The 13,544-nt window shown below is 41.5% G+C and overlaps 1 protein-coding gene across 1 annotated transcript; it reads left to right on the top strand.

Annotated features, from left to right (window-relative positions):
* Positions 1–6,370: 6,370 nt before the first annotated feature.
* LOC134448778 (meprin A subunit beta-like) lies at positions 6,371–11,896 on the top strand. Its single transcript, XM_063198436.1, has 9 exons — positions 6,371–6,394; positions 7,256–7,331; positions 7,593–7,710; positions 7,826–8,001; positions 8,309–8,527; positions 9,055–9,201; positions 9,848–10,054; positions 10,638–11,090; positions 11,880–11,896. Exons 1-9 carry the CDS (start codon positions 6,371–6,373, stop codon positions 11,894–11,896), a joined length of 1,437 nt encoding a protein of 478 aa, XP_063054506.1.
* Positions 11,897–13,544: the final 1,648 nt, after the last annotated feature.

Raw genomic sequence — 13,544 nt, 5'->3', positions numbered from 1 at the left:
CCACGGAGAAAGGTGGCATTGGGTCATTGCAAGTTTGTAAGTATGAATTTTATCTCTATTTGACTAAATTTTAGTTGGGTAGTGTGTGGTTTAGGAATATTCTAGGAGGTTTACGACCTTTTACGACAGCTGTTGCCAGCTTGTCTATAGTCTATTCTGCAGGCAGAGAGACTGTGTGCAAGCTATTTAAAAATGGCTGCCTCTTCTGCAGAGAGGGTGTCATATTGACACCTCAACAGCAGAGCTTTGTCAGACAGATGTAGGATATCAGTGAATGAGTGTATGTACTGTACGTGTGAGTGAATGCTTCTCTGCCAGCAATAGACTTTTGGAGACATTCTGTGTGTCCACCGAGAACAGCTGCCCTGTCATAAACTTAGCCAAGGTGTCGGGTCACTCACTGGTCAGAGACATTAGGTCTGGACTGATCCACTGAGTTTAGCTGACACATACCATTTGTGTAGGTGAGGTATCTTAGTTCATGGACACAGCTATTGAATATGGTGTGGCTCTTCTAAAAGCCAATCAGAGGAGACTCTAAACTGACTAGGACTTGTGTATTCTTGTATGCACTGATGCTTTGACCATGTTTGTTACATGATGTGATGTCACTTCTGAGTATAAAGTTGTTGGCCCTTGCGGGGGTTCAAGAGAAGAGCTGGGGAATGTGGTTGTTGCTTGGCAGATGGGCGCTAAAGCCCTGATGCTAAAAGCACTAGGCTATGCTATACTATGGTATTCTAAGGGTTAACTGTAATAACTTAGTTACTATGCTCTCTCAATTGCAATGTATCAATAAACTATCTTAATGGCAATGGCATTTATCTCTCCTGACATTTCCTGGCTTCCTGTTTCCTTCTCTGTTCTCCTGCACAAAGATGGGTAATGTATGCTTATGGCTGATTGAGGCCAATTAACTAAATAATAACTAAGTATGTAGTAGTGATAATTAATACCCAAGTACTTCTATATTATTGATTATTAAGTAGTAAATTGGCAAACATACACAAGTCAGATAGCGGCAGGTGGTTATCTATTGTGCAACTGGCGTTTAGCCCAGATTAAGTGTTATTAATTAAATTGGGTTATGGAGTATTTTTTTGCCCCAGCTAATAATCTTAATTAGCAATGTGGGTTAATAAAAAAGTTACAACATATTTGGCGAGCCAGCCAGGAGAGTTTATTAGATAATTTAAATAATTTTGGATAAATAATTTTGTTCAGAAATGGTTTAATGGTCCATTTCAAAAGTAGCGATCTATCTGTTTTCAGTAAAGTGCTTTCTAGGATTGGTGAGTTGAATTGATATGTTTACCTTACAGTTTAAATTGTGATTTGACTGACTTTTGTGAGTTATCAAGTGGCTTAATTGATTTGATCAAGTATTACAGATTACTTCAAGGAGGTGTTCTCCTGTCCCGTGGGAGGTCACTGGAGATGTGACATCAGTTGACCATGTGACTAGAGGCCATTTGGTCATTTCCAAGTAGGACAGAGAGCACATGTCAGCTGCTGCTAGAAAATGCATTTAAAGATGCAATTTGCCTTCTGACACGACACATAACATGAGGAAGATAAGTATAGTTTGACTAATGGTTTTTATAAGTTACTTCTGTGTATTTGATGAGTTTGTTGAGGAATTAAGAGGTTGTGGCATGGGCAGTGAAGACACGCATGCACAAGTCTAATGAAGTTTTAAGTTGTGTTATTTTAAGTTACAGTGTAGGATAAAAGAACTGTTATAATACTACTTGTTAACTGTTGTTTTAGTGTTGTTATTAAGGTTAAGATCTAAATTTGTGGAGTATTCTGTCTCTCTTTGAGGTCTGCTGTATTAGCCGCAAGGCTGGTGAGCTATTTATAGCTGCGGCCTAGCTTTTGACACCAGTGTGTGAAGAGCCCTGTTACATTCACCTTTAGTTTAAGTCCTTAATACTGAAAATCTGCCAAATTATAATTTCTCTTTACACACGTATTCATTTCTGGGGTTTGAAATTTAATGGGCTATTGTCATGTGCGCATTTAATGGGGTAATTTAGGAAATTGATAGATTTATTTCTAGATAAATCAACTTTAGGAATCTTTGTGCAAAAGAAAGAAGGAACAGAAGGAATGCCACGGAGAAAGGTGGCATTGGGTCATTGCAAGTTTGTAAGTATGAATTTTATCTCTATTTGACTAAATTTTAGTTGGGTAGTGTGTGGTTTAGGAATATTCTAGGAGGTTTACGACCTTTTACGACAGCTGTTGCCAGCTTGCAGAGAGGGTGTCATATTGACACCTCAACAGCAGAGCTTTGTCAGACAGATGTAGGATATCAGTGAATGAGTGTATGTACTGTACGTGTGAGTGAATGAAATGTTAATTGTTATTATATAATACATTATTAATCATAGAATCAGTTTATGGAAATTAATTTTCAAATATTGAAGTTTGTTATTACAGTAACAAGCAGCTGCAACACTAATATAGGCCTAGCTATGATACAGAATACAGTACAGAGTACATACACAAGTACATACATACATATTTATGGGGTTATGAGTTTTGCTGGAAAGTCATAGAAGGTCAGAAGGTCACAAGTGTGTGCATCTTACTGCTTTTTTTTCTTTTGCAGAACTCGTCTTACAAATACAACTTCACACCAATAATAAGTAAAAAATAAAATAAAATTGCTTCTCTTATTCTTAGATTATTTAGAGTAGCCTACTAGAGGATGTTGCCCATTTTTAGGGAGCCCATTCTCGTGGAAAATCAACTAGCCTACATGCTTCATGGTGCTGCTAAGCTATAGCCTCAGCCTGTCGTCGAGAGTGGGTGAGAGAGAGGGTGAGAAAGAGCGAGTGAGAGAGAGAAGCGTGCATTCCGGGAGGGGAGCGCTGTCGTTGTGTCAGCTTCATGCCATGTCTCCCTTCCTCCAACATTATCCCTAACCCTAACCCTAAACCTAAACCTAACCCTAACCCTAACCCTAACCCTATAACCCTAAACTTAACCGTAAATCACTTGTTTGAAATATTTGATTACCGTCGTTTCCAGTTAGCCTTCACTCGCGCTTGATTGTTGACATTCGTCGGCATTACTCTTCCCTCCAGAACCAAACTACCCCAATTGTCAGTTCCCCCTTTCGACGCCCAACCACAAGAAACGAGGCTATTTGTAAAGGCACCACGAGGCTTAAAGTTGATTTTTTCAGTTTTTCTCGTAAAGACTTCACAAAAGGCCCGAGTTACTGTTGTTTTAGGACAGATAATACTTTAATCATGGTGTCTGGCCTCTTCACCTCAAATTATTATTGTTATTGACAGTTATTACATTATTGGCATTACATTTGGCCTGTAACAGAGCTAGATAATAAAAGCACAATAACATAAACAACAGTTCCCTGTTAGAATAAGTGACATATCAATGTCAATGTCTTGCAGTATGTGACAGTACGGATCTGTGCATGACACCCAACCATAGCTGTGTTATTATTACAGATTCCCATCCTGCTGTCATCGCTAAGATCCCTCCCATGGAGCAGCATTCAAGCGTTGACAGAGGTCTATTAAATGTTTTGCCCTTTTTGTCTGTACAATATAGTTTGGGTCTGTACTCGTCCAGCACTTGAGTCAGTGAAAGTATTTTCAATGGCAGGTACTTCTGTGACACACACGCACACGCACACACATGCACACACACACAGCTATTTCATATATATTTGTAGGTGCTAGTCCATATCTGGGGCTTATGTGCTATGTCGAGTTTTGTTCAAGTTTGTCTTAGTTTTTTTCAAAGGGGTGTGACGATGTCCTGCCTGATGCATCAGCCAGTTTCAAAAGTGAGCGGAGGCAGCAGGTGGCAACCGCCTGACTGGATGTCAACATTAGGGTATACCAGCGCCCCCCACTGTACAGTAATTACTTCAAACAGATTCCAGCACATGATTATGTGTGCATGATGAAGAAAAACAGACATAGGCCTACATGTAAGATCCACTGCAGCAGGCATGCCCTTTGTTAATACAGGTACGGTCAGAGGCGATTCTAGGGTCAGATGGGGCCCCAAGCGAAAATGCAAAAGAATGAACATTTGAACCAAAATCGCCACTACTGTGGTAAAGTGTGGGCTGTTATTCACTATCTGGGGCCCCAAGCGGCTGCCTGCCTTGCCTGGTGGCAAGATGCGCCTCTGGATATGGTTCCCTTCACCACTTAGGCCTCTATTTAGCAAATTGGACTATTCCAGCCAGTACCCACTGTTGGAGGGCAGTCATGGGTAAGCGGTTATGATGTCAGACTTGTAGCCCAAAGGTTGCAGGTTCGACTCCTGACCCGCCAGGTTGGTGGGGGGAGTAATCAACCAGTGCTCTCCCTCATCCTCCTACATGAGACTGAGGTACCCCGAGCATGGTAACGCACTGCTCCCTAGGGGCGCCACTGAGGGCTGCCCCCTTGCACGGGTGAGGCATAAATGCAATTTCGTTGTGTGCAGTGTTCTCTAGTGTGCTGTGTCACAATGACAATGGGAGTTGGAGTTTCCAATGGGCTTTCACTTTCACTTTTCACTTTCTACATGGAGAAAGAGTGTAAACATGAAATAGCTTAAGAAAAGTTAGGACAAACTTGCTACTACACATGACAATATGTTCTTTTGTTCCACTTCCTCCCTGGCACTGAGCTGTTACTCTTCAGATACAATGTCAGCAGTAACTCCATCTGGGAGCCTCTAACAGTAGAGTTTCTTTAGTAAACCGATTACAATTTTATGATGATATGATACTATATGTATAATTGAGTCTTTTCGAACAAGTTGTTCTGTTCCCTTACCCACCATTCTCCTCACATCAAACACACACACACACACACTCAAATGGACAGACATGCACGCACACATGCGTAGACACACACTCACAAACTAACGCACGCACGCACACGCGCACACGCACAGGCACACACACACACACACAGGCACACACACACACACACACACACACACACACACACACACAGAACAGGCTGCCCAAATGTAGCTTTGAAAAAACAAATCTATTACAGTTGTCTACTTCTAAGTGCCCATATAAACAGCTGCTTGTGGCCACATCACCTATCAGTGTGGACAGTGTGTGGACTTCAACGGTGACAGATAAGCTAAGGTAAGGATTTGCTAGATGTATGATGTTCATTATGTCTTGAGGTTAAATTAAATATTCAAGTTCTTTGTTTCAGACATGTAACAAACTTTTACATGTCTGAAACAAAAGAAGTTGAATATTTAGTAAGGATTTGCTGTTGATCACAAGTTAGCTTGGGATTTTGAAGTCAAATCTGGTTGACACACACCGTATGCATATGTTTCTACTGTTTATGAAGAAAAACAAGGTTAGGGTTTTCAGTGTGAAGCCTATAGACATGCTGTGAAGAGATGTATAGTACTGCAGCTTTGGTCAACCACTGTTGTATGGAAAGTGTTCTTTAAATTAAGCCAGTCAAAAGTGTCAATGTTGTTATTAACTGCATGTTAGTAACCTTTTTAAATTATTCTGTTCAAAAATGTATCAACAGGTTGTTTATGCGCTCAGAGAGAATGGACATGCTTCACATCCTCCTCATAACTCAGTGTTTGTGGGGTGCACTATCGGTGGTGAGTTTGAGCATTCCACATGGAAATAGTCTTAAAGGGGTATGCCACTATTTTGGGGCTTAATACAGTTAAAATTGTTGGCCAGGGTTTATAAAGGTGGTAAAGTGTCTTATTTTTCATGTAAGCCGTTGTCTTGCTTTAAGACAAGTTAAAAGAGGGAGCATGTCGCTAAGCTAGTGAAAGTCAATGGATCCGTGTAGCATGCTACAATGCTACACGGATACATTGACTTTCACTAGCTTAGCGACATATTCCCTCTTTTAACTGGTCTTACAGCAAGACAACGCTTAACATGAAAAATACGACACTTGACCACCTTTATAAACCCCAGCCAACGATTTTAACTGTGTTAAGCCCCAAAATAGTGGCATATCCCTTTAATAGTAAAATGAAAACTCAGCATTTTTTTGTGTCAACTAATTTACTCTACATTTATTTTCCCATATTTGCCATTAGCCCTTACCTACTGGAATTGGTAAGTGCTACTGTACACACACACACACTGCATGCACAAAGTAACAGGATGAATGCCTTGGAACACAAATCGTTAATTTGCCGGTTGCTGAATTTTTGTTCATTTGTTGGTCATTTTTCTTTATAGAGCTTGAAAACGTCTTGGACATAACTGAAATCAACAAAGGTAAGAAAGAATATGAACGGGATTAGTTGGCAACTTCGGGAAATATGATGACCTTGTAACAGCAATAGGTTTGTCTGTTCTTTTCTTTCTGTGGCATGTTTGGACATGGGTGAAGGGGACATTGCAGAAGTAGGTTTTGCTTGCATGCTGTTTCATGTTGACCACATTTGAAGTTCCCATACATAGCTTCATCCTAAGGCTTCCTTATTTCTCTGTGATTGTAAAAATAATGTACCGAAATCTACCTATTTGGCATACTCGTGCGTGTTAGTGTGTGGTTATATCTGGCTTGCACACTGCATGATACAGAGGTACAGGTCTTCTGATACAGTATCAAACTCTCAATCTGTTACTTAAAAGTGTCGGTAATGTCATCATAGCAGTGCTTTAATGTAGTTAAGCTATTTGCAGTAAATTGTGACTAGAGTCACCGCTAATCCTATATGCATGATGAAAGCTACATTGCTGTGTTCTAGTCTAGAACTTCTTAATAGCGCAAGGGATGTTTTAATTCATTTTTCACATCGGTTTGACAATCATGTGGCCCTCAACACTGTGCAACAAGCATGCCGTCGCTGAGTCAGACTGAACCACACTGGTCTCTGTCCACCAGACTTTGCGCTATTGCATTGAATGCTTACAGCTCACTCACTTACACTAAATGACTCATGAGTTGCTTTGAGTCCATCATTGAGCTGATCGGGTCCATCTCTGTGCTCTGTACTAGACACATAAATACCATGCAAGTATGACTTATTGACATGTGCCAATGTCTTGTTGGCTACCTTTACATGACGTTTTAAATTCAGAATTAATAATTCCGTCGAGTTTACTTTGATCTTTCATTTAATTCCGAAATGTGACGTGTTTACATGACGTTTTCAAAGCGGAATTAAGCTTTATTCAGAATTAAAGTGAGTTAATTCTGAATTAAATGTCTCATGTAAACGTAGCCATTGACATGTTATTAACACACTGTTTGCTTTGAAGGATGACCAGAGGAGTTCCATTGTGAGAGACAGTCAGTGGGACTCGTCAGTGCCATATGAGCTAGATGCTGGTCTTGGTGAGTGAGATAGGCCTGCCTTTGTATCTAATGGTACCGTGTGGTGTCTTTATGGTACTGTGTGGTATATCAAGCTAACGCAACCATTTTATGCAAGATAAATTGTTGTAGTTCATTACTGGATGAGATTTTCTTGCGACAATTATTGAGTGCTTTTGAAAAAAAAATGCTTAATGGCATGTAAGATGTAAAACAAAACATAACACTCAAAAGAAAAATAAATCATAATAAATCTTTTCTTTTCATGCATTTGTCTTCTAGATATGAATGCAAAGGGCATAATCCTGAGAGCTTTCGAACAATTCAGGCTGAAGACATGCATTGACTTCAAACCCAGAAGAAGTGAATCTCACTACATCTCAGTTGAGAAACAGAATGGGTACGATGCAGTACGATTCAATACGATACAATCTCCCTGACTTCTTCATTTGTGTCCCATAGCCACTGAAATGCATCTGAACTGAATGCATCTGAATCTGTTCTTCGTGTTTTAGGTGCTGGTCCTACGTTGGGAAAAATGGAATGAAGCAGACTCTGTCCATTGGCAAAGACTGTGACCATATTTCTTTTGTGGAGCATGAGTTTCTGCATGCTCTAGGCTTCTTGCATGAGCAATCTAGATACGACAGGGAAGACTACATGTCCATCAACTGGAAAAATGTTGTTCCAGGTGATGCATGGTTTCAAACTTTTTTTCTATATTGTTAGCCGCCTCCCAAAGAAGCATAAAGAATTGCTTTACCTCCTCTCTTCATACATTTCTAAAAGCTTACTTTATTGTACTTTAAATTGGCTTAGGGCACATACTGTGATATTTTCTTGTTTTCTGATATTAGCAAATTCCAATTCAGTGTGCTTTCTCTGCAATTATCGTTTGCTTTTTTCTCTTTCACTGATTGTGATACTCTGTAAATAATTCAGCTACCCTCATGCAGACATACAGCATATTTACGTTTCCCTTAAAACATCTCCCTTAGGCATGGCGTACAATTTCGAAAGATATGGCGAGGCGATCAGCAGCACCTTGGGCACACCGTACGACTACTGGTCCATCATGCACTACGGCCAGGACGCTTTCAGCGACAAGACAGGGCCGACCATTCGCACCAATGACGCCAGTTTCCAAGATGTGATTGGCAAGCGCCTGGAGATGAGCTTTTATGATGTAGAGGAGGTCAACAGGCTGTACAAGTGCGGTAAGTGGCGACAAAAATACACTTCATGACTTCCACTTTCTTGAATAATGTTTGTACTTTGTGGATGGAATTGATAACTGTAATGCAGCTTACAGGCAATTCGACAACATTATGCTTACACAAATATGTATCAACTCCTTTGCATGCCCATGTGAAAGGTACAACAGGTCTTATTAAAAATTATTTTAAATGGTACAATGGTGCCATCTATAGGTAGCCTGGTGCAACTATGGCAGTACACACAGTAGTGTGGCTTGTAAGGAGCAATTCAATTAGGATACACAACATCTAAAGCAATCCAGTGTAATGCACCAGCAAATACTTGGTGAAAATAAAAGGTGATGTTGTGATCCAAACTCTCTGATGATGTGTGTATGAACTCAGTAGTCGTACAGCATGAACCAAGCCGTCACACTCAGGTGCACGGCTACTGAAAGCTTTGGCCGAGCCCAGGGTAAACATACTGTACAATGTAATGTAAGAAGTAACACAACTATGAGTTGACCCTTACTCACTTTTACTCACAGAGGAGTCAGTGTCCTTCCTGGAGCACTGCAGCTTTGAGGATGAGGGCATGTGTGGCATGTCGTCCTGTGGATGGAAGAGAGTGAGCAGAGCTGAGATGACCACACACACCTGGGCACTGGCAAGCAGGGTGAGGTCTCGCATCAACTGTACTTGAGAAGACACTGTATGTTTGAAAATGGAGTGAATAACTACATTCAGTTGATGGACGGATGCACAGCAGTGCATGCACAAAAACATGCATGCACTGTGTGTCAGAGGTGTTCCCACACAGTTCGCCCCCCTCGGGGCCGCAAACTCACCACCTCGTCAATGCATTGGTTCAGCAATGGGAGGCACAGTACAAGAACGCTGAGCTAAAGGACCAGTCCAATAGCCGGACGCTACCGCACTGTATTGAGGCTTCAGGAGGGAGGTTTACTAACGTTCCATGCCACACTCTGTTGGCCTCCGTCACAACTGCACAGACACATCTTCCACAGGTTCACAACTGTCCCATTTAAAGAGGAATAATATCAGCCCACTTGGAAAACATATGTATGCTTTTTAGATGTTAATATTATGGCCTCAAGAGAATGATATAAAAGTAAGAATATGAATAATACATTAACAATGAATGAATGAATGAGTGAGTGAGTGAGTGAGTGAGTGAGTGAGTGAGTGAGTGAGTGAGTGAGTGAGTGAGTGAGTGAGTGAGTGAGTGAGTGAGTGAATGAATGAATGAATGAATGAATGAATGTGTCATTGAACATCATCATCCTCTTTACTGGTTTCTGCGGTACTTTATTTCTCCAGGTTCCTTCGTGCATTTCAGCAACCTGGGAGAAGAAGCTGCTCTCTTGACCTCCAGGAGGATGATGCCCAGGAGAAGCTGCCATGTCCAGTGTCTACAGTTCTTCTACCACCACCATGGAGATGAAACAGCTCAGCTCAACGTCTGGATCAGGGAATTTGACAGTGTCACTGATGCAGGGACTCAAAGACTCATGGGACGGATCTCAGGTATTGTTTATAGTTCTAATTTCTACTTCTGATCAACTTGTGACCTCAGTTGACAGGTGCACTGGAGATGCGTTGCTAATCAGAAGAAAAATATATACAAGTCTCGCACACTGACAAGTTTCCTTTTACTTTATTCACTCATGATTGTAGTCCTAATTTGAAAATTGCACTCCATTCACTGGTTTACAGTGACATATTCCAAAGGGACTGGTTTTACCTGTACAATCAATTCAACCATGGGATTGACTGGTTGAATGATCACCTGCTTGAATTGCTGAGGTAAAGCCAGGTAATTTGGAATATGTGGTGTAACTAATGAATTCAGGTTACCCACGCGTTGTAGTAGCCTATGTGAGGCTAGGGACATGCAAGGCAAATTTGCAAACCAAAGCGAAATTCTCTCTATCCCTCTCATTTTCTGTCTCATTCTGTACTTTCCTGTTCAAGTAAAGGACAAAAACACCCACAAAAAATCCACTTTAGCTGCTTTTGTAAAATCTTTTATTCTTTTGCACAATGAATGCTTGAAATATTATTCAATTAATGGTATTTAGGTGTATAATATTTTTGCGTTTTCCTCCAGGATCTCCAGTCGATTACTGGCAGCTCTACCATGTTGCCCTGAACGCCTCCAAGACCTTCCAGGTGGAGTTTGAGGGCCTCAGGGGATCAGGGTCTTCAAGAGGGGGGTTCTCTGTGGATGACATCAACCTCTCAGAGACCACGTGTCCCCATCACACATGGCAGATACGAAACTTCAGCAAGACGCTTAAAAACAGCGCCCAAACACCTTTCCTCTACAGTCCCAAATACTACTCCATTGATGGCTACAGGTTCCAAATTATGCTGAAGATGACAAAGGACCACTTTGGTGCCTTTGTCCGTCTGGTTTCTGGCTCCAATGACGACAAGCTGCAGTGGCCTTGTCCTTGGAGGCAGGTGACCATCGAGGCACTTGACCAGAACTCCCACCTCCAGCACCGCATGTCTGCTCAGATCAGCATGACCACAGACCCAACGCAGATGGGACAGAATGGTAATTTGTCACTGTGCTCACTATGGCACTTACTAGTAGTTGTACTAGTAGTGCTAGTTTATGCAGTATAGGTTATCAGTTTGTTTTCTGATTCCACAAATAAAATATAATGTTATTGGGATTCATACAAATCTTGTGTGTGGAAAATAAGAAAGAGGCCACTTTCATAGTATGCCATATGAGTAAGCACACATACACAGTTCTATGTAGCCTACAATTGTAATATGTTGCAGTGCATGTACTTTGTATATTTGCAAAAATAATGAAGGCACCACTTTTATAGATCTTTTTAAATCTTTTTTTTCCCTAAGAGCTGGTTACATTATTTATTTGTTTGTTTATTTATTTAACCTTCATTCATAGAGGATTGCCCCATTGGGACTAGGCCTCTCTTCGCCCAGGGAGTCCTGGTCAAAATGGCAGCCAAACAAATAGTTTTAGAAACAGGCAGATATGTTTTCGTAGTTCTATCACTGTCTCTTTTCCACCTGCTCATGCAAACAGTACCAGGAATGTAGTGACCAATGTACTGGTCCGATGGCAGCCGAGGGGCCCACCGTGGCAGAGCACGTGGCACCCCGCGCAGACCCCAATGATTGTGAAGGACTGCAAACACAAAAAAAGGTTCAGGTTCTGCACGCAGTGCAGAGTTGCAGGCAGTTCTGAGAAGCATATTATGCCGTGATGCTGCAGCCAGGGCCTTCCCCGACTTAGGTAAACATACGAGGAACACACACACAGGTGGAGTGTGTTGTGTCCATCTTCTTCTGATGTGGGGCACTGTACCAGGCACTGTCGCCCGGTGAAGCAGGGATGCTGAAGCGCACCGGAGGCGTCATACTGTAGGCAAGGGACAGACCAGATGGCCTTGGTGTCGATAGGGAGAGAGATGGGAGAGAGAGAGAGAGATGATGTCAAAAGGGAGAGAGAGAGAGAGAGAGAGAGAGAGAGAGAGAGAGAGAGAGAGATTGATGTTCATATTGGAGCATCAGCATGTTTTGTACGGGGGCCACGGATCCACCAATAGGCCTACAGCTTGCCACACCCTGCTGTCTGTGTCGGCCGGGATGGTGGGGGCCGGCTCTGGGAGAAGACGCCCATGAATTCCTTCCATGGGGCAGAGGATGTCTGGGCTTGAAGCTGTGGCACATAAACACTTTTGAAAGCAATGGAAATAAGGCAGAACTGCTCATCATAATTGAAACAAAAAGGAGTATATAAGATGCAAGGTTATATCTCACCCATTCCAGGACATTGACATAACTATAAACCATCGGTGAAACAAAACAAAACCCATACGGAGAGAAACTGAGAAATACAATAAACAACTAAATCACAGATTTGAAATAACAAAACAAACCGGAAATAACAGTGTCTGTAAGAATGTCTGCAAGAAGTGTCATCAACACTTCAATAACGCCGCGTCTTAACGGGCTAAAAGAAAAGAAGGGGGAGGAAAAATAAAGTACCTTCAGTAAAGGTAACCTTTGAAATAATCAGTATGGAGCCCTTCCCAAAACTTAAACCATTAGACTATTGAAACTTGTGAAAGTCGTTAAGCCGAATTGTTCGAAATTGCATATTTGACACTTGAGCATACAAGTTGACAGCTGAGTTCTCACAAACCAAAACAATAAAAGGTGTGAAATAAAATTAAAGGATATAATGACAACCCTTCAGGTTGACATAGGCCTTCTCTATGTGACAGAATAAAAACCGGTGCTCAATGGTAAATTTGCAGTAACTGAACATGTTCTTTTTTCCCATTAAGACAGTCAAATGTCCCTTCGCCATTCTGGAGGTTCACGCCAACGCAGACTGTCCTTCCTTCGACACACTTCACACACAAAGAATATGACCTCACTGGACACAGTGAAGCACTCACAGCTCAGACACACAATATCTGCACTCATTCAAACTCACTCAACCGGGGTGTCGCACACAAAACACATTCATGCTGATGGCATTTACCCTTACAAACAGACGGACACATTGAGACAAACACAGACAAACAGACAGCAAAGCTGCCCATAACAAACATTTTACTTTATGTCACGCTAAGGCATTAATTAATTGTCCAAATGCTAGTAAAAGGAATTGAAAGATCTCATACACCCACAGATGGACCTACTGTCAGACCACAGTCCAAATAAAGTTAACCTGACAGTAAAAGAGGAATAGTCACCATAAGGACTATCTAAAACTGAGCATGTAGGAAAAAGGTGACCTATCATAATTGTGAGAGTAATATATAACTAGGGGATAAGTTACTAGGGCAGAGCATCAAATGACAGTTTCATAAAATATTATTCTAAAAGCTAAGGGGGTAAAGGATCTCCCTTGAGGCCTTTTAGATTAATGTCGTTTACTGGTCAACTTGTCAAACTCACTCACAGTGCACTAACGGAGTGGAGTCAATGCCATGCACATCACTTGTTATCGTCTCTGATTACC

This window comes from Engraulis encrasicolus, chromosome 5 (genome assembly GCF_034702125.1).
Source record: "Engraulis encrasicolus isolate BLACKSEA-1 chromosome 5, IST_EnEncr_1.0, whole genome shotgun sequence".
NCBI lineage: Eukaryota > Metazoa > Chordata > Actinopteri > Clupeiformes > Engraulidae > Engraulis > Engraulis encrasicolus.
Note: the sequence above shows the minus strand (reverse complement) of the source record. Positions and strands in the feature narration are given on the sequence as shown.

What these genes read in the sequence shown, in the direction of transcription:
- LOC134448778 (XM_063198436.1), top strand. Translation starts at nt 6,371, where the DNA reads ATGGGTGAAGGGGACATTGCAGAA. An exon ending in TGAGCTAGATGCTGGTCTTG is followed by an intron (nt 7,332 to 7,592) that starts GTGAGTGAGATA and finishes TTTGTCTTCTAG; the next exon opens with ATATGAATGCAAAGGGCATA. An exon ending in GGTGAGGTCTCGCATCAACT is followed by an intron (nt 9,202 to 9,847) that starts GTACTTGAGAAG and finishes TTATTTCTCCAG; the next exon opens with GTTCCTTCGTGCATTTCAGC.